At 34.6% G+C, this 21,013-nt stretch overlaps 1 protein-coding gene across 1 annotated transcript; it reads left to right on the top strand.

The window, feature by feature from the left end:
* The first annotated feature begins 601 nt into the window (after positions 1-601).
* LOC111157464 (pyruvate dehydrogenase E1 alpha 2 subunit) lies at positions 602-1,777 on the top strand. Its single transcript, XM_022518887.1, has one exon. The coding sequence runs from the start codon at positions 602-604 to the stop codon at positions 1,775-1,777; it is 1,176 nt and encodes a 391-aa protein (XP_022374595.1).
* Positions 1,778-21,013: the final 19,236 nt, after the last annotated feature.

Genomic DNA, 21,013 nt, shown 5'->3' with positions numbered 1-21,013 from the left:
AGGGAGAGCAGAGTGAGCAAGAGAGAACATAAGTGGGAGTGGGGAGGGGGAGGGGGAGAAGGAGGAGGAGCAGACTCCCCGCAAAGCAGGAAGCCAGAGGCAGATTCCAACTGGATCCCAGGACCTTACAGACACTTAACCAATTGAACCACGCAGGCGTCCTATTTAAAAGACTTCAAATACTGTTAAGAATATCTTTTACCTAACCTGTCAGAACCTTTGCGTGCCTTGGGGACTGCCTTTGCTCCTCTGTTCCATTGTCACAGGGTCAGGACCGTTGCTATAGTATTTAGCGGGGAGAAGGGACTCCGGGTATTGTGTTTTAGCAATGAATATGGCACTATTTAGGATTGATGTTGTCCAACCCAGTCTTTCAGGAAACGAAGCAACCTTATTCTTAATTACAGTTGGAAGGCGCTGTAAAAATCAATCCGTCAGGGCTGGCCACCCCGTGACTCGTACTGGAGTGACGTGGCCTCTGTCACCGGCGGTCATTGTGTCGCCGAGAGCGTTCTGGCCCAGAAGGAGGCTCCGGAGGGGATGTGCGCAGCTTGATGTCTGGGCAGCTGAGAGTCGCAGCCACCACCCTGGTCCACACTCCATGAAGAAGATGCTCACCGCCGCGGTCTCCCGAGTGTGGTCTGGGGTCGCCCAGAAGCCCGTTAGCAGAGTGCTCGTGGCATCCTGTAACTTTTCAAAAGATGCTACATTTGAAATTAAGAAATGTGACCTTTATCGATTAGAAGAGGGTCCCCCTGACACAACAGTGCTCACCCGGGAGGATGGGCTTAAATACTACAGGATGATGCAGACTATTCGCAGAATGGAATTGAAGGCAGATCAGCTGTATAAACAAAAGTTTATTCGTGGGTTCTGTCACTTGTGCGATGGTCAAGAAGCTTGTTGCGTGGGCCTGGAGGCTGGGATAAATCCCACGGATCATGTCATCACATCCTACAGGGCTCATGGCTTGTGCTATACTCGTGGACTTTCTGTCCGATCAATTCTCGCAGAGCTGACAGGACGGAGGGGAGGCTGTGCTAAAGGAAAAGGAGGATCTATGCATATGTATGCAAAGCACTTCTATGGGGGCAACGGCATCGTTGGCGCCCAGGGACCCCTAGGAGCTGGTATTGCCCTGGCCTGTAAATATAAGGGCAAAAATGAGGTCTGTTTGACTCTCTACGGGGATGGTGCTGCGAATCAGGGCCAGATAGCGGAAGCTTACAATATGGCCGCTTTGTGGAAATTACCTTGTGTTTTCATCTGTGAGAATAACCTCTATGGAATGGGCACCTCTGCCGAGAGAGCAGCAGCCAGCACTGATTACTACAAGAGAGGAAATTTTATCCCTGGACTAAGGGTGGATGGAATGGATGTTCTATGTGTTCGGGAGGCAACTAGGTTTGCAGCTGACTACTGCAGATCTGAAAAGGGGCCCATAGTGATGGAGCTGCTGACATACCGTTATCATGGACACAGCATGAGTGACCCTGGAGTGAGTTATCGTACACGACAAGAAATTCAGAATGTAAGAAGTAAGAGTGATCCTATTATGCTTCTCAAGAATAGAATGGTAGACAGTAAGCTTGCCACTATTGAAGAATTCAAGGAAATTGATGTGGAAGTGAGGAAAGAAATTGACGATGCAGTCCACTTTGCTACAACTGATCCTGAGCCAGTTTTGGAGGAATTAGGTCATCACATCTACTGCGATAATCCACCTTTTGAAGTTCGTGGTACAAGTCAGTGGATCAAGTTTAAGTCTCTCCCTTAAAGGGAGACTTTATAAATTTATTTTTAGTCCTTCAAAGGAATGTTCATGGTCCACTCTAGTAAACTGCATGCCCAATTTTGTTAAGCAGGAATAAAACCCATTAAATAAGAGTCCTGTAAACTTTTATTAAAATAGAGATCATTAAGAGGTTATTAAAAGAGATAAAAAGAGAACATTGACAAATGTACATTCAATTACAAGGGATATTTCACTTGTACATTATTGCGTTAAAAGAACTAAACAGTTAATCATTTACTGTTACTAAAAGGTAAACTGAGGCACATTAAAATTTTCAAGAGTTTGAGCATGCATGGATTGGAATCAGGCAATGCCAAACCAAAGATGATTAGGAGTGCTCTGGCAACAGGAGCTAGGGAAGGCATTTTTATAGGGAAGCAAAGCCAGGAAATTATTTTGTTGGCTATAACTTAAGCTGTTGCTGAGAAAACCTAACTACCTGTTTGTGATTGCTTATTCTTATGTTTCATTTTCTCAATTTGAGTGCATTGACTCTGGCTTAGGTTTTGGTTTGTTTACGCAAGATAACCTATGTGAGGCAGAGAGAGTTTCAAGCCACAACCAGCTATCAGGCCCCCTACTGCTATGCAATTTACTATAGTTTGCTTGAATTAGCCTGCTATGGCCTACTATGATAGTGGGCCTGTACACACATATGCACGCATATTCAATATTGATACTGAAGCCAGCAAACACTGACTATTTTCCAATGAAACATGATATACAACAGGGTGGGGTGCGGGGTGAAGATTTCTTCATGTTGTACTTTAGTGCAATATTTTTAGCATACCGATACAAAAGAAAAAAAAAGAATCTAAGGGAAAACGCATTTTGCTTTACCCTTCAAGTTAAAGCTACTTATTTTTCAATCCATTGTACCATCATGTGCTCCATATTTTAAAGAACTAACTTGGTGAATTTCAGACTGGGAAATGAAGAGGTATGGTGATATCAAAACGGATAAACCAAAGAAGTGATATGACTAAAAAGTTCAGTGCTTGCTTTGGTGGCACATATACTCAATAAAAAGTTGAAAGTAAAAGCTGCCTTGGCTAGAACTGAACATTCACAGATCATTTTTTCAAAGGAAAATCTAACTTGGATCATCCAGGTTTGCTTTTCTCTATAATCCAGTACCATGTCAATTAGCAAGATATGATTTTGTGAAAACATTTTTACTTGGTTTGATTTGAGTAATGACCAAAAGTCCTATTGAATGTGATGTTCACTGTATCTTGTTTCTCTGAGATAGACTTATTGAAATCAGATATCAGACTCTGCCTGTGATCTAAGAAATAATTTGTAGAAAACATCAAAAGAATCAGCTATTCAAAGTTAAAGCGCATCAAAGAAAAAAAATAACTATGTATCATGATAGGTGTTAAGTAGACTTACTGTGGTGATCCTTTCATAATATATACATATATCCACTTTAGGGTACAGGTTGAAAGGGCGCCTCCTCCTACTTTCCCGCCATTTTGTCTCTCCTATATACATATATCCAATCATCTATTGTATACCTGAAACTAATCCTATATTTCGATTATATCTCAATTTGTAAAAAAGTTAAAACTTTTTTTTATCCTACAACACCTACTTCTACAAATAAAAGCTAAATACTTTCTAAGAACTCTACAAGAAAATCAAAGCTTAGAGACCTTGAGTATATGAACATATATACACACACGTGCAGGCTTAATCTCCATGTCTTACCCCCAAAAGGTTTAAACAAGACAACCTCAACGTTTTAAATTCAGAAAACAGAGATGAGTGTTGGTTGTTTATAAATCAAGAATATTACCAGCCAATATATTTTGTGTATGCTACTTCAGTTCAGAGGTACCTTGATTCTATCCTTTCCATTAAAAACAAGTATTTCATAATACCGTCAAAATAATCACATATTTTTATGACAAATCATTCTTCTACTCTTTATTTATTTCAACATATTTGTTTCCATAAACTTATAAGTGGAAGATAAGCTCTTCAAAACTAATTCTTTCTATATGCTATATAGAAATTTTTAAAGTTTGCTTATATTATAGACTATTTTAATACCAGTAAAAATTAAGCTACAAATAATTGGTTAGAGATGCATCCATCACAAAACCAAGATACACAGATAATTCATTTCAGGAAAAAAATCCAATCTTGCTATACTAAAATTATAAAGTACATTTGTCACAATATACATTATCAAATTCCATTAAAGCAGGGAATTTACAATGTTTTCTATATAAAAAAATTCCAAGCTTTTGTGTGTATATTTAGTAACTACAAGCTTATCACGGATTGCGCACAATCTTGTAATGATGTAAAAAAAAAAAATCCAAAAAACCCCCCAAAAAACCCAAGAACAAAAACAAAAATTCCTGTTGTTTTCAGTTAGGTCAAACAATAAATAATAGTAATTACTTACCAAGCTATAAATCAGAGAGGTGTAGAAATGCATCAGCTAGATTTCATTTTCTATCTACAATATGACACAACTCAGTCTATTTTTTTCACCCATTAGAAGACCTAATAAGCCATGATGATCATAAGAAAAATTTTACTGTGGCAACAATACTAGAATATCTGAGAGAAGAAAGAATTCATAATATCTTCATCTTTATGATACTCTATAAAGGTAAAGGATTGTGTGAATATCTGTGGAGTGAAATGAGAAAGGAAGGAGGTTAAGAAAAACATATGAAGGGGTGTCTGGGTGGCTCAGTTGGTTAAGCATCTGGCTTCAGCTCAGGTCATAATACCAGAGTTCTGGAATCAAACCCTGAGTCAGGCTCCCTGGTCAGAGGAGAGCCTGCTTCTGCCTCTCCCACTGCCCCTCTCCCTGGTTGTGCTCTCTCTTGATCTGTCAAATAAATACATAAAAAATATTAAAAAAAAAAGAAAAGAAAAAAGAAAAATATATGAAGAGAATACTTTAGTACATAAGAATTATATTTACTTAAACATTGATATTCCTGCCAATCTAGTGCACAAAAAAACAGAGCAGATATTAGTGAAACTCAGCCTGATAATTTATGTGTGGGAAAGAGGTAGCTTTTAAAAATTGAAATATAAGTTACATACCATCCACCTTTTAAAAGTATACAATCCAGTGATTTTAGAATGTTCACAAAATTATGTAACCATTATCACTACCTAATTCCAGAATATTTTCATCCTCCCAAGAAAAAACCCATACCCATTATCAGTTACTCCTCATTCCCTATCTCTTCATCCATTAGAAAGTAATAATCCACTTTTGGTGTCTGGACTTGGGTATTCTTCACGTTTTATATAAGTCATAAAATACATGCTCTTTTGTGTCTGTCTGCTTTCACTGAGCCTAAGGTTTTCCAATGTTGCTGTAGCATACATTGCTACTCTTTTTTATGACTGAACAACATTCCATTTTATCGATCAATTCATCATTTGAAGGACATTTGGATTTTTTCCACTTTTCTGTTATGAATAATAAAAGCTCATGTTGATGAGAAAAAGTTCCATCCTTTCCTTATAAAGACAAGTACAATAGAAATTTTAAACACATTAGGCGAAGGCAATGCAACAGAATTCTTATGCTATAATCTCAATTAGAGAAAATAATTTGAAGACATAACATTTTCAGCTTGAATATTTATCAACTTCTATAATCTATTCTTTTTCTTTTTAAGATTTTATTTATTTATTTGACAGACGGAGATCACAGAGAAGCAGGCAGAGAGAAAGGAGGAAGCAGGCTCTCCCTGCTGAGCAGAGAGCCCGATATGGGGCTCAATCCCAGGACCCTGGGATCATGACCTGAGCTGAAGGCAGAGGCTTTAACCCACTCAGCCACCCTGGCGCCCCTATAATCTATTCTAATTGGATTTTGATTTAATAGACTTTAATTTTTAGAACAATTTTAGAGTTACAGAAAAATCAAGAACAATGTACCAATTTCCCATATGCCCTATACCTAGTTTCCCCTATTACTAGCATCTCCTAATACTATGTGGTAAAGAAAGGGTTATTTCAGTAGGCCTAAGTGTCTCAAAACCTGCACATCCCAGAGAAAGACCTGTCTTCACACTCCTGAGAGATAACTTCTGAACCCCTGGAATATTCTGCCTGATAAGAATGTTTTTGTATGCTTAAGACCTTGGGCCATGCTGTACTAGTTTGTCCAGATAAGTTTATCTTAATAATATGTTCCCATGTTACTCCACTGAGACGAGATAACTGGAAGCTTATGCCTAGTTTCTCTTAGAATTTTCTCCATGTGTCTTTTACCTTTGGTGATTTAGATTTGTATCTTTTCACTGTCATAAACAATAGCCATAAGTATAACCAAAAAATCAATTTTTTTAATTATACATAATATAAACCTACAAATAGAAGAGTAGTCTCAGAAATACTAGATTGCTAGTTCAGGATCACATAGCTATTGATCAGAGCTAATTTTTTTTTTTTTTTTTTTTTTTTTTTTGCTGGGCTGCTTTGGAATGCAAGACAATATGCTTAGCATTTTACGTATATTATCTCACTTAATGTTTGCAATATCCACATAATATAGGTATTTTAATCTTCACTTAGAGAAGAGGAAATTAGAACTCAAATTAAATAAATGCTCAAGACTTCACAATTTATATATGATGGAGACTGGATTCAAAACCAGGCAACAAAGTCCGTATTTTGAAAAGTACATTTTTGTACTGCTTTTGAATCATTGCTTCTAATAATACTTAACCAAGCAATAGGTAAAAAACAACAAAAACAAGCAAACAAAGAAAAAACCCCAACCAAACAAACACATTAATAAATGAATGAATGGAATTAAACTAAAACCAAGGGATTTTATCAATTATTTTAATCTGAATTCAGATTTTTAGGCTTAGTATAGAAACACAAAAACAAAAACAGAGAGGGAAACAGATATAGAGAATAGAAAGTAAGGCAGATTAAAGATAGTCATATAGGGCACCTGGGTGTCTCAGTCTGTTGAGTGTTGGACTCTTGGTTTTGGCTCAGGTCATGTTCTTAGGGTTGTGAGATCAAGCCCCACATTGGCCCCACACTTAGCATGAAGGCTGCTAAATATTCTCTCTCTCCTTAAAAAAGAAAAGAAAAGAAAAGAGACCCGTTCTCTCCTCTCTCTCTGCCTCTCCCTCACTGATTGCAGCACTTTTTCTCTCTCTCCAAAAAAAAAAAAAACAAAAAAAAACCCAAAAACAAAGATTGTCACAAAGTCACAGATTCTGTGATATTCCTCCCATCCCATTGAGTAGTGGATCTGTTCCTTCCCCTTGGATGTATCACTGCAGAGGTCCACAATTTAGAAGTAGCAAGAGGGGGAGAGACGAGTCTCCAATAGAAATAAGAAGGCTAGGAACAAAATTAAAACTGTTCAGCATGTATTTTCCCACCATCTGTGGCTGGTTTTGAGATGAACTAAAGTAACTGCAATGTTGGATTTTGAAGAATTCATAGTAAAACAACCACAGGTCAAGAAACACACTGAAGGGTATAGTTGCAATTTCACTGCCTGAGGCTTGTCTTGAATCCAGATGGAAGTTTTTCAGTTGATTGGTGAGTATCAGGCCTTGATGAGTCAAAGCCAGCACTTGAAATGCCAAGGTAGTATGTGAGCAAGTCGTTGGGAGTTCAAAGCTATTCATGTCTCCTCTATCCAAGTAGTAGAGAGAAATCCAAGCTGCTGGGGGCTCAGGATTATAGAACCTGAGATGCAAACCTGGAATGAGGTCAGGAACTGGGCCAAATCAGTAGGTATAGAAATGGAGAGAGACAGAAGACTAAAGGAGAGTCCAGGGGATTGAGGTGGAAATAAGTAACAAATACAGACAAGGGAACTAGAAGCAGTAAGTGTGCATATTGATGAACTCTGTATTATCATGGAAATTAACATCTATTGGATGAATTGAATCAGTAGCATCTCATGTACTGATAGGCTGTTTAGAACCTAATGCATCTTATTTAGTATCACTGGGTCTTAAAGCAGCCCTGCCTTTATATGACATGGAAATAAATTATAGTGTGGACTTTTGTGTCATTTAAGTCTAGGTTCAAGTCATGGCCCAGCTGCTGATGAGAAATGGTACCTTGAGAAAGTGACTTAACTCTACCTCCACTTCCTCTGTAATACTACTGACCCATGTGACTTTTGTAAATCTTAAATGAAGATCAGGAAATGAAGTAACATCTAACTAAGTTCCAGGTACACCTAAGATGATCAATAAATAAAATTTCTGAACCATAGGAAGAGAGAACTGTTCACTGAGAAAAAGGACAAAATTTTGAAGGGACTATCTCATCTGAAAGCAACAAAAAGGGTCTTCAATTTTATGGAAGTAGTTAGGCGTAAAGATTGCAATGCTAGTGACATGAGGATATATTTTCACAAATTCAGCCAGCCTTTGTTTTCTCGTAACCTTCTCTTAACTAGTAATCCTTGGGCAGCATTTGATACAAGAAGTAGTTTTGAAGTGCCAGCAAGGTTGGAAAGAAGATGATGACGTAGTAATGAAATTCCCCGGTTTGCTGCCAAATCGTGTTCAGGATCGGGATCTTTGGGTGTTTCAATTACACTAAAACATGTAGATATGGTGCAGATACTACTTTGGTAGACTTAGATCTGGGGAGTTCAGACTTTTCCATTGTATTATATTATAGATGACTATGGATATTCACAGACTAGCAATTCCTTCAAAATTAGCCCCACTCTTTTTGTTGTAGATTCCTTTAAAGGAATGTTCCAAAATATTAATAGTAACAATGATCTGATGAGGCCTGAAACAAAAATCCAGCCCAAACTCTCCGTTCAATTAAGTATTACAATTTTTTCTCATTGACTTCATTCATGTCTATTTGGTCCACGAGGCTGATTTATACAGCAAATAACAAAGAAGAGAGGTCTCCGTACTGGAATTTGAGGAAGAGAGATGGAAATTTTCTGCCAAGTTTATGCACAGAAAAGAACACAATCAAATTAGGAAACGCTGGAGAGCAACAGAGACAGTTCATACAATACTTTCCTTTTGACAGGCCAATAAATACTCAAGCTGAATAATTTACCAAAAGAAAAAGAGCCCACTCAAACCTCATGACCTTTTGAACAATGCGCAAGAGTTCAATTATCCACAAATGTTCTAGTAGAGGGCAGCTTTCCAGGCTGCAGTGTTATTTCAGCAGTCATACATTAGAATTAGTAGAAGGAGAATATTGCCTTTGTAGTTTCTGTGTCTTGCTATAGTTTCTGTTACCTTCTTCTACAAAACCTACGGCCACATGAAGTAACACTTTGCCAAAAAAATAACAAAAAAAAAAAAAAAGTAGGAGGAAGCAATTATTTTAATAATGTTTCTGGCGAGTGTGAGCTATTAGATTTCACTGGAACACTTTATCTGCACATTACCAGAGTGATACTGTCACTTTAGAAAGTATATAATTTGCTTCCATTAAAGGCTGAGAGTCACTTGCCAACGGGGCCCAGAGAATTTCTCCACCACGGTCTATGTGGGCTGCCTGTTACAGAGCGAGCAGCTCATCTCTTCTGTGGGATACACCAAGGTTCCTAGAATGGGAGAGCTTTTTCCATCACTGATAGCTTGTAAGATCCTACAGTTTCCCTTAGACAAAAGGCTGTAGAAGTCATGTAGAATATCACACATTCTGCAACCAAAGCACTTAAAGCCTACTAGCAGTATGAAAGCACATTACGAACTTAGTTCTTGTGGAGGAGACATATTTATTGTGATTAAAATTTAAAGTCAAAAAGCCCTCCTTGGTTCTCTCATTTTTTTTTTTTTAATAATCTTGTTAACTCTTTATGTGTTTCCTGTATCTTTCTGAATTGTTAAGATTAGAACCAAGATCCCTACAAAACTAAAACTGGCAGGTCTAAAGATTGTAGATACACAGTTTCTGTATTTTGACAGAGAGGGATTTCTTAGTTATGCACTAAACTGTGTTGACCGAGGAAAAAGAGCTGAATTTTATTTTTTTTAAGGTTTCATTTATTTATTTGACAGAGATCACAGGCAGAGATTGAGGAGGAAGCAGGCTCCCCACAGAGCAGAGAGCCGGATGCGAGGCTCAATCCTCGATCCTAGGACCCTGGGATCACGACCCGAGCCGAAGGCAGAGGCTTCAACCCACTGAGCCACCCAGGCGCCCCAAGAGCTGAATTCTTATTAGAGCCAAATCAACTAGATTTTCAAACATTCCTGAGGTCTGATGCAACTGAAGTTGTTTTTTTGCTTGTTTTTGTTTTTCTGTCTGTGTGGTCTTGGAAGAGTTAAGTTCTTTCCAAATCATTCATCACTACTCTGTAAGAAGGGAAATATCACATTTACCTTCTGGTAGCGTTGTGAGGATTCGAAATAGCACATAGGAAGTCCTTAGTGCTTGGCACACATTAGGTGCTCCAAACGGCAGTTATGTTTTCTCTTTTCCTTCCCTTCTCCTTCTCCTTCATCTCCTATTTTATATTAAGTGTTGACTTTTCTTACATATCCTTAGAGAAACACTCCTGTCTCTTCCCTTTCACAAATGTCATTTAGATTTTGAATCTATCATTCTAAAAGCTTCATCATGATTTTTTATTCAGTGATTCCAGAAACTCACCAAGCATTGCTCTTATTGCATTACACAGGTCATCAGTGGACAATTTAAATGTCACCTGGTCTATAAATTGAGTTTACTGCCTATGTAGTGTAGGCCATGAGTTGCTAGGTGTGTGGCTTGCCTACCTTCATTATCTTGACCATTTATCCACTTTGAGCTGTCCTAGTTTCTAAAAACCTTATCCCATTCTCTTTTGTCAAATTTTAGTGCAAAGCGTAGCACTTGTCAGAAAGATGCTATTAGTATGTAACCTTCCAAATCTCTCTGAAATGCGATGAACCTTATATATATGAGCTAATTTAGAAAAAATTGTCATATGCACAATAAGCTTTACATGTGCATCAATGTTTCCTTTGAGAATAAATTTGTTCTCCTTATTTCTTAATAAGGAATTTTTTAGTGTTAGTCAAACATATTAAGAAGCAGGTGGCAACATTCTGTCAAGTTAAAGGAGCAGCAGTACAAACACTCTATTTATTAACATTATTCATAAAGTTTCTATTGTAAACAGCACTAAACTACTTACTATTCACCATAAGGGTATAAAAAGCGCATTGGAGCTTCAAAATCAATGACATGTTGCCCTCTGCCCAATGCTGCTCTTTGGCAAAGAGAGAAGAAGCTGTTTCTCAAACTCAGCATGCCATTTTTTAATTCACACTTAAATTTCCACTTGAGGAAGCAAGCCAAAACAAACTAGTCCTCCCTGAGATGCACCCTGGGAAGAGGTGCCCTCCCAACTTTAATAATTATCTGAGAAGAGTCTTTCTCCCACTCCCCTTTTCCATCTGAATAGGAGTTGCTTATTAGGACCTACTTGTTTTCTATTCTTCTATTTGCATAATGCACAGATGTCAATCTGCTGGCTCTATTCTTTCCCACAGAATTAGAGTCTTTGTTTGCTGAGTAAGTTGTTTTCTCTTTGCAGCTACAATTAGGGATACAATATATAAAAGTCATAAGATTTAAACAACTATCAGCATTTATTGATTTTTTAAACAACTGTCAGCCCTTAGATTGAGAGATAGATATTATATTTCTGTTAATCAGATCTTGATTCAAGACTGCTTCTTCTTTTGTAAATTTACCTATGTGCATGACTGCAAAACACTATGCACATTTAGGGAAGTCTCCGTTTAAACATAGGATGGCTTGAGGATATGTAAACAGCTGTTACTTTTGCCTGACTCATTACATGTCATCTTTTAAAGCATACTACTGTAAATAGAAATATGTCATTATTTAGTTACCAGAGCTGGGTAATAAAAATTAGAAACTATGGTTTTATAACTACTACAAATAAATTCTCAGTGATTATATGGATATTTAATTGGATTTATTTGCCCTTCTCCATCTGACATTCTGTATACTTCAACTTAATTCTTCAAATACCAAATCTATTTTGTATCATTAATTGTTTTGGCATTTCCTTTTCCTCAATTTCCAAAAAGGTATTTTTCAGAAGAGGATGGTACACAGGGCCGCAGCACTACAAGTGAAAGAGATACATGTTTGAATCACACAGAGTTCCAAAGACAACCAAATATAATTTTACTGCATGGATATAGTAGAATTGAGGGAAAATACTTCTTATCAGGATATTCATCTAACAATAGTACTTTAGGAAGTAAAATATTTAGAAAACAAAATGTCGATAGCATGCAGTGAAAATTTATTCACAAGCATTACACTCAAATGGGATTTTTCTGGAGTTTTATTACATTTAAATTTTTCTCTGCTTTTTCAATTTGGGTTATATTTGGTGTAGATTCGTTCACCCAGCAGTTGATGATTAGTTTTTGAACAGTGAAGTGCATGCAAAATTTACTGCATTTGTTCATCTTTGTAATAATTTTGGACGAGGTTCTTGGAAATGTAAGTCAGAATTTACAGCCATATGTCATAGCATAGTCTTGTAAATATAGTTAAATAATAGTGAACATAAATTCTTAAGTAAGATGCATTTTTGTGGTCAAGATTAAGAAGCTGTTTAATTCATTTTTAAGAATAAATTTTATTTTAATGTCTAGAAAATATAACTTGAATTGTTACCTAAAGAAAAAAGAGGTCTCTGGTAGTAAACACATGCAATCACTTTTATGGTTTCCATTTTTCTGGAAGGTGGCAAATATATACAAGAAGCAAGCAAATCACAATGTTGCATCATCTTTCCACTTTTTATATATGTTTTTCATTTAAACACACGAATGATATAGAAGTCTGGGTTGATAAGGCTCTATTATGATTAGGGAGTATTGGAACAGCTGTGTCTTACCAAGAAAATTCTCTTGATTTCTATCTTATGACTGATCAGTTACGATTTTCATGACCCTCCAAAGTCTTGAACTGAACATTTCTACGGTCTCCTGGAAGAGATGTAGTATTCAAACCAGTATAGCTAACATAACTGTAGTCACAGGATTAAAAAAAAAAAATGTGGTAGGTTTGACAATATCCAATTTCTGCTTTCCTTTGTTTAACTATGAATAAACTAAGGTTAATTATAAGAAATATTATATAAGAACCAAACAAAACAAGCTTGTTTATTATCCTCAGCATAGAACACATGAGAGTAAATAAAGCAAATATATAGTTTTACAAGAAGAGGGAGAAAAATGGATTTGTAGATTAGAAAATGAATAATTACTCTTAGGTAAAACTGTCTTTCTCCACCTTACTTTCCCTAAAGAGTTCCATAGAGGAACTGAGAATAGATTTCTTTTTCTTCCTTTATTGATAAAGATACATATTGTTTAAAGATGAAAGAGAGAATCATAGAAAAGAATGCCTAAGGCTATTTTATTTTAACCATCATTAGTATGTAGTAGTACCAGAGGCAACTCGGCAAGCCACATGCTAGAAAATCGTGTATGGAAACTCATATTGCCTTTTTCTACATAAGGATTTTAAACTATTCTTCCAATTCAGTAATTATCATTGGTAGTAAATGTTATTGATTTAAATTAGACTTCCCTCCATACTGATATGAATAAATGTTTGAATAAGCAAAGAAATAAACAAACAATAAAGAATAGAGAAATCTTCCAAGCAGAAAAAGTGTAAATAATCTTCTGTAGGTATCTACTCTCAAGTAGGTGGAGCAAAACTCCCAAATTCTTCAATACAGGTTATGCACAGTAACTTCTTTCAAAATAGTGGAGGGTAGAAATAAGGAAGTTTAGTAACTCAATAATGGAGAAACATGACAAATACCACCTAATTCAAGTGAACAAGGTCAACATCAATAATGATGAATCTTGTTGAGAGTATATGCCCCTGATATGATGTGATGGAAATGGCCCTTTAACCTTATGGTCTTTTTCCCAAAACATGTAAGTCCAGTCTAATTATGAGAAAGGCATTAAATACCTATTGAGGGATGCTACACAAAATGTCTGATTAGTACTCCCCAAACCTATCGAAGTCATCCAAAACAAGGAATGTCAGAGAACTGACCAAGAGGAGATTACAGAAACAGGATGGCTAGTAACATGGAATCCTCAATGGGATCCAAGAATAGGAAACTAACATTAAAACTAAGGAAGTCTGAATAAAAATATAAACATGAGCATATAAATAAAAATCTGAATAAAGTATAAACATGAGTTAATAATGTTTCAGTATGATTCATTGTGAGCATAGTAATGTAAGATATTAATAATACATATTAATATGTATTAATATTGATTTATTATGTACCATATAAATGGAAGATATTAACAATAAGGGAACTTGGGTGTGAGGGATATAGAAACTTTCTATATCATCTTTGCATTCTTTCTGTAAATTTAAGACTGTCTATGAAATTTATTAAAGATTACTAAAGGAATTCTAGAATAACTTAAAAAATAAATTGATTTTTACATTTAAAAAATAAGATTTCTTATAAAACTTCAAATCAAAAATGTGTTTTAGTATTTAATTAATGTACCCCAATATTTATTCATGACACCATGCCTTACCTTATTTTGGGTGTTAAGACAGAGGCATCATCATCAAATTCATAAAGATTGTTATAAGGGTGAAGAGGAAAATGCCAACTAACTAGAATTTTAGGATATTAAATGGTTTTAAGATATTGAAAGTTAAATAAAGATTTATAGAAATTAATGCTTATTAATACCAAAATCACTTGCTTATATCCCATCTCTTTTAGAAAGGAATTATGTTAATTTTGGATGTAATGATAAATAATTCTAATACTTTGTATCAGTAGTTGATTCAAGCTAATTATGACTTACCATCTAACCTGATTTCACTTCTGTATTTGATTGGATGCAATAGTATGAATTTTGAATAAAGAAAAAATTAAACATTCAAAATATTTAATCTTTCATTTACTCTGCAAGACACATGTTACTGTTTCAGTCTAAGTATCAATATTCTGGGAAGTGCTCTCTTTTCTTAAATGCAAGTTTAATTATCTTAAATATTCTGGCCCAGTTAGCTCCTTAGTAGTCTGTGCTATTGCACTGATAAATACCACAAAGTGTGTAATTATCATTCCTGTGTGTTCAGATGATGGATTTGCTAAATTGGGTATTTTATTTTTATAAGAATTTTATATTGATAACATGTAGCATGGAATTTCTTAAAGTAAATTAACAGGAGACATTTTAAAATAATAGTGAAAACTGAGATGAAATTTATTTATGTTTTTAAAAGAAGCTGAGTAAATCATAGTCCAAAAAAGCAAATGGCATTAATATGACAGCCAATTTATTCATGATCAGATCATGAACACAGAGGAGTATTGAACAAGGAACTATTAGAAAAATTTGAAATACATAATTATAGGTAGTTAATCAAATATTCCGTAAAAATCATTTATCATATCTATCCAAAAGGTAAAATTCTAGCTCCAGATCCTGGGCCAAAATTGATATCTGTGTTATTTATTTTTGTGTACCATCTCTTGATAAACAAAAGAATCTGAGTTGCAGTATCTTATGTGCAATCCTGATCTGGGATGAGAAGAGAGGGCCTGACATTTATAATACTTCAGTGGCAATTACAGCACAGTTAATATATCAATTTAATTAAATTTCTATAGTGACTCATGACATAAAATATCAAAATAAGTTAACTTGCACAGAAATAGACAAAAGATCAATGCAGTAGGCAGAGATACAATGAATTAAATTAAAGTATAATTGCCATCTACTGAAAAGATTGTGTGCATAAGTGAGTTTTTTTTGTAAAGCAATCTCTTAGACATCATTTAAGGAGGTTAGATAAAATAGATCCCAGAAGGCTCTAAAGATTCCTGAAATCAGCTTTAAAGCAATATAAAAAATTATTTTTATCTTATTCTTAAAAGAGAAATCAAAGTACAATGTTTGCACTAAAAATAAATTCTTATTTATTTCAACAAAGTAAAAGTCTTACGTTTTACTAAGTATAATATGAATTTTGCATTTTAAAATGTGGTTTTCTACTAAGTTCACAATGTTTTTAGATAAACTCATATTACTGAAACATCTTTATGACATAAAATAAATGCTATGTGGCAAAGGAAGAAAGTGTGTGTCAAAAAGAGAAGAGAGAACGTGACCTGGTTGGGGGAGTTTATCAAGTTCTCCATCTTCTCACTACCACTCTGAAGCAAGTATGATCACGAAGTTCTATGGCACTTTGGAAGAAAGGCTGAGGGCCTTCCTGCTAATAAAAGCAATAGGGTCTTCAGTAATTACACGAAGAAAGAAAGGAAATGCTATTCATTTATAGTATCCCAAGCTGATGAAGTGGGTATAACAAATGTGCTGGAAAATTAATAATACGTGCTTTTATGTGTCCCTGCTTTATAAATAATCAACTTAAAGTAAATTTTCCTTGTGGTGCTAAACACCTTTATCTATAAAGAAGAATGAGTTGAATTGGATGCTCACCAAGACATCTTCTATTTCCAACATTTTATAGTTCAATGATGGGAAGATTTACCTAGCTCATTTCCTGTGCTAGTAAGCTTAATTTAGTTACTGATGGAGTAATTATAGATTTATAAACAAAAAGTATTTTGGCTCACTGGAACAAGTAAAACAAGATTGGGTGTGTGTGTGCATGTGTGTGTACAAATTAGAGTGTGAACTAGCCTTGTAATCTTCCAGCAAGTAAAAAAAAAAAAAAAAAGTCAGTAGCTTTGTGTGGACATGTGCTATAGAAATAGGATTACTAAGGATATTTGGTAAGGAAACTTGAGATGCCAACTTCAATAATGATCTACTATCTTGAATAACTCCATTGGTAATGTTAAAGTAAGAAAAAGAGAGTAAGTATATAGATAAAATAGAGTCCTATATGCCTAGCAGTACTACTGAGTCACTTCTCAGTTAAAATTGGGTTCATTTATGAGTAACAGAAAATCTCAAATTGTGGTAGCTTTTTCAAGATAGAAATTTTTTCACTCTCACAAAGTTATTGGCAGACTATGACTAATATGATGGCTCTATTATTCATAGGGACCAAGCTCCTTCTGTGTTCTACCATCTGTAATGCGTGACTTCCCCTTGTTTTGCAAAATATCTCTTCCAGTTCTAGATATCACATCCACATTCTAGTCTTCGCAGTAGTTGTGTTAACCATCTTGCTTACATTCCACTGGTCACATGTAGATAAAGAAAAATACTAGCAAATAATATACCTTTGGCAGTTCATTTTCCCAGCTTAAATTCATGAGGTCTGTTACTGAGAAGAAGATGACAATAGATATTGGAAGACAAATGCTGACTTCTGCCACTAGTCTACCCTTTGGCACAATGTCCCTGCATGTGTAATATATTCACATCCCCTCTTAAGGTATCTTCTGATTGTAGTTTACCAACCAAAAGAGAAGATATCTTCTCTCAGTATGGAACTATGGAATTGGATTAGAATAGCCTCAGTTAAAAACTTCCACTGAGAAATGGAAAGAATGTGAAATATCTTGAGGTTACTAGTTCATTCATAATTTTGTGTACTTACTCAAAATGATTTTTTATTAGTAGATTTTCAAAGTCAGCGGTTTTCAAACTTTTCTGGTATAAGGATCCCTTTACATTTTTAGAAGTTAGTGAGGGAAGAAACAAGTTTTTAAAAATATAGGGCATGTCAATTAATAGTTGCTGCTCTAAGAATTAGAACTGAGAAATTTTAAAAAAAGACCCAGAAATTTTCAAAATATTTATTAGTTTATTTGAAATAATATCCAACAGATGCATGTTAACATATTTTTTTATAAAAAATAAATATTTTCTGAAACAAAAAATAGTGAGAAGAGCGGCATCATTTTAGTATTTTTATATCTCTTTAGTGTGTGACTTAATAGAAAGCAGTTGAACTCTGACATCTGCTTCAGCATCTGATGTAACCTCGGTAAAATGGATAGAGAAAATTTTGCTTTGCATGCATGGGAAGTTAGAAAAGAGAGGAATATTTTAATAGCCTTTACAGAAAATTCTGGATATTCTTTTTTGATGCTACATGAAAACTTAACAAATGCAAGTTTCTTGAAGATTAGTTGCAATGTGTAATCTGAAACAAAGTTAATTTTTCATACTGTTACTTTAAAATCTATTTTCTGTTCTCCATTTTGAATGGAATTTTTAACCATGCATGGATCATTTTGAAAATATTGTTTCCCTAAGTTATTAAGGATTTTCATGTGTTGACACATTTTGCTATATAATATGAAAAAGAAATCATGTTTGTTAGTATCACCATAGAAAACTCTTTAAGTTTTGGGAAGCTGTCAAATTCAGTGGTGCATATAATTTTTAAAAATTCTAATTTTTGCTTGAAAGCTCAGATTTTATCATTGGCAACGAGTAGTGCCAGGTCAGTTGTTTTCTCTGAAGTGACAGAATCACTTTGCTCATTTTAGAAAATGTATCTCTCGAATATTCAGGTCTGAATAACCATAGTTTGTCTGTCACTCATTTTTTTCTAGTGAAGATAGTGTTCCATGGGATAAGATGCCAGTTCAACTAATACAAGAGCTTTTCCCTCAAGACAACCATTGCACTTCAGTAGGCAACTGAGTGCTTAATGTGCACTTCATAGCTCATTATATAAAATATTATAATAATCATAAGCTCAAGTCACGTTTTAATAAAGTTATTAATTTTTAGTGCTTTATCAGGATATTAAGGGTGAAACTATTATGTATGCATGATGGAGAGAAATAAAAACTGCTAATGTAGTTTGTTGCCACTGCCTTTATTCTGACAACAGTTTTGCCCATATTTGCTTTTAAATAATCAATGCAAATATTTACACAGTGAAATATTTATACAGGCAAATGATGTCTTAGTATAATGATGAAAAGCATCTTGGCCTCACAGATCCCCTGAAAGGAAATGGGGGAACTCAAACCACACATTGAGAATCACTGTGAGAGGTTAAATAGTGTGCACATTTGAGCTATGGGTGCCTCCTGGTTGTACAATTATTATTTCCACCAAAATTTTTGGTGTGACTGTTTTGTCACTCTGACCAATATTGGTATTATTAAAAGTGTAAATCTATGTCTGATAAGCTTAGGAAAAGCTCATTGTCACCTTAATTTCTTTTTACCATTAGTAAGGTTCAGAATAGTTTCATACATTTATTGGTCAATCTGATGTTGTTGCAAGCATAGATGGACTGTTCCATGGGACATAATAAAGAGTTTATAAAATGACCTAAATTCATTTGGGAATTCAATTTACAATCAAGGTTGTGTTTCCTTAACAGATAATCAGTTGGAAAAGAGTTAGAAACTTGAATAAGTGACACTGGGATTGGGATAATTGGCTAGCTATTTGAGAAAATATTGATTTATAATTAATTTATATTTTATATAAAAAATTCTGAATGGATAAAAGATCAAGATGTTTTTAAAAATTCAATTCACAAAGTGGAAGAAAAGACTGGGTATCCTATTTTTATATTTTATTTTAAAACATCTGTTGAAATATAACACAGGAAAATTAGGCAAGTTAAAGAAAATAAGTGATGTAGTGACTACATAAAATTATTTAAATTCCTAAATGGCATAAGAGCACAAAATAGATAAGAGAAATAATAAAATGGGAAATAAATAGATTTAACATACTGCACAGATAAATTCTACTTTTTAGTATATTAAGTGTTATTATAAATGTGTAAGAAAAAAAAAACAGCTTCTTGGAAGAATAGGCAGAAGATATGAAGGTAAGATATTGAAGTAGATCACAGAAACAATTTTATAGCTATTGTATTCTAAGGAGTATTTGAAGTCAAATCTTCCAGCTCTCTCATTATAAATGAGAAAACTGAAGTCTAGGGAGCATAGATAAGAGTTAAATTTCTTTATTCTCCATTAGATCCTTTAACAACTATAACTTACTTGTTCCCTTGTTTCTGCTAAATAAGTAAATTACCCAAATTTGATTTTTTTCAGTTGCATATAAATTTAAATATATGTCAATCTGCAGCTACTCCATGAAAATGCAAATGGCATAGAATGACCTTTAGCTATTTGCAACTGATATATTTTTAAAAATAGATGAACATTAGTCTATTGAAATCAACACCATCTGCTCTTATTATATGGGACTAGATACAGTGGTTAAGAACTCAGGCTCTCAGACCTAACCACTCCTTGGGATCCTGGCTTTGTTAAATACTGCATAACCTAGAAAATTTAATGAAACTCTATATGCCTCAGTTCCTGATTTATATATCATCCTAATTTCTAAGGTTATTATAAGATTAACTCATGTTTATAAAGAGTTTATGATAATGCATGACATACAGTAAATGCCCAATAAATGTTAGCTATTATTATTTTCATCATCATTTATAGGTGGGGGGGCACTTTGGGTGACCATTAACAGATTTCTCTTTGGCGTATTGTTGCACTGTGAATTAGAAGCATGTCTTATCTTGTTTTGTTATCACCACAAAATGATGTGAATATAGAATTGATTTCTGTAAAAGTCTGTAACTCAGTTATTTTTATAACGTATTAGGTAACATGATGAATGAATACAGGTGTATATTGACAGTAAGAGGTTGGAAAAAAGGAGTTAGGGTCATTTAACGTAATGGAAATTGAATGAACTTATTTTAATCTTTTGCACAAGGAATAATTTATAGAACCTAGTTCTAAAGCTGATTCAAGAGTGAGTAGAGGGAGTAAATAACACAAGCAGGGGGATATAAATCAGCTGATTTCAAATTCAGATTATAACTACATATCCTTCTGTTTGTCCTGCTTATATTTCTCATTGTAAGGCTACTTTCAACTTGACCTTGCTATTCATTGAAAACTCTTCTGGAAACATTATAAAAGCTGAAGGAATTTATTATCATAAAGCTAGATACGTAGTATTCTAATATAGCCTGGAAACTAAATTGAACTGGAAATCATCTATGCATATTAAGGCCAGTGCTTGTCCATTCTTAATGGATCACTGGTGGCTTATCATAATGTGTTATAGATGTAATACTGAACTTAGATAATGATTCTTAGGAAATAAAAGGCTTTCATTTTTCAGGTTTTCTTCCCTTTGTCCTTTATGGTCCTGAGCTCAATCAAATTGTCAGAGGGCTACCTCCCATTACAAAGATGATGGAAATGGGAGTTTGGGTCTATTTATTTCTGAAAGC

The sequence above is a fragment of the Enhydra lutris genome, unplaced genomic scaffold, assembly GCF_002288905.1.
Source record: "Enhydra lutris kenyoni isolate GAN:26980312 unplaced genomic scaffold, ASM228890v2 scaffoldscaffold3, whole genome shotgun sequence".
NCBI classification, from domain to species: domain Eukaryota; kingdom Metazoa; phylum Chordata; class Mammalia; order Carnivora; family Mustelidae; genus Enhydra; species Enhydra lutris.
The sequence above is the reverse complement of the archived record's forward strand: the minus strand, read 5'-3'. Positions and strand labels throughout refer to the sequence as shown.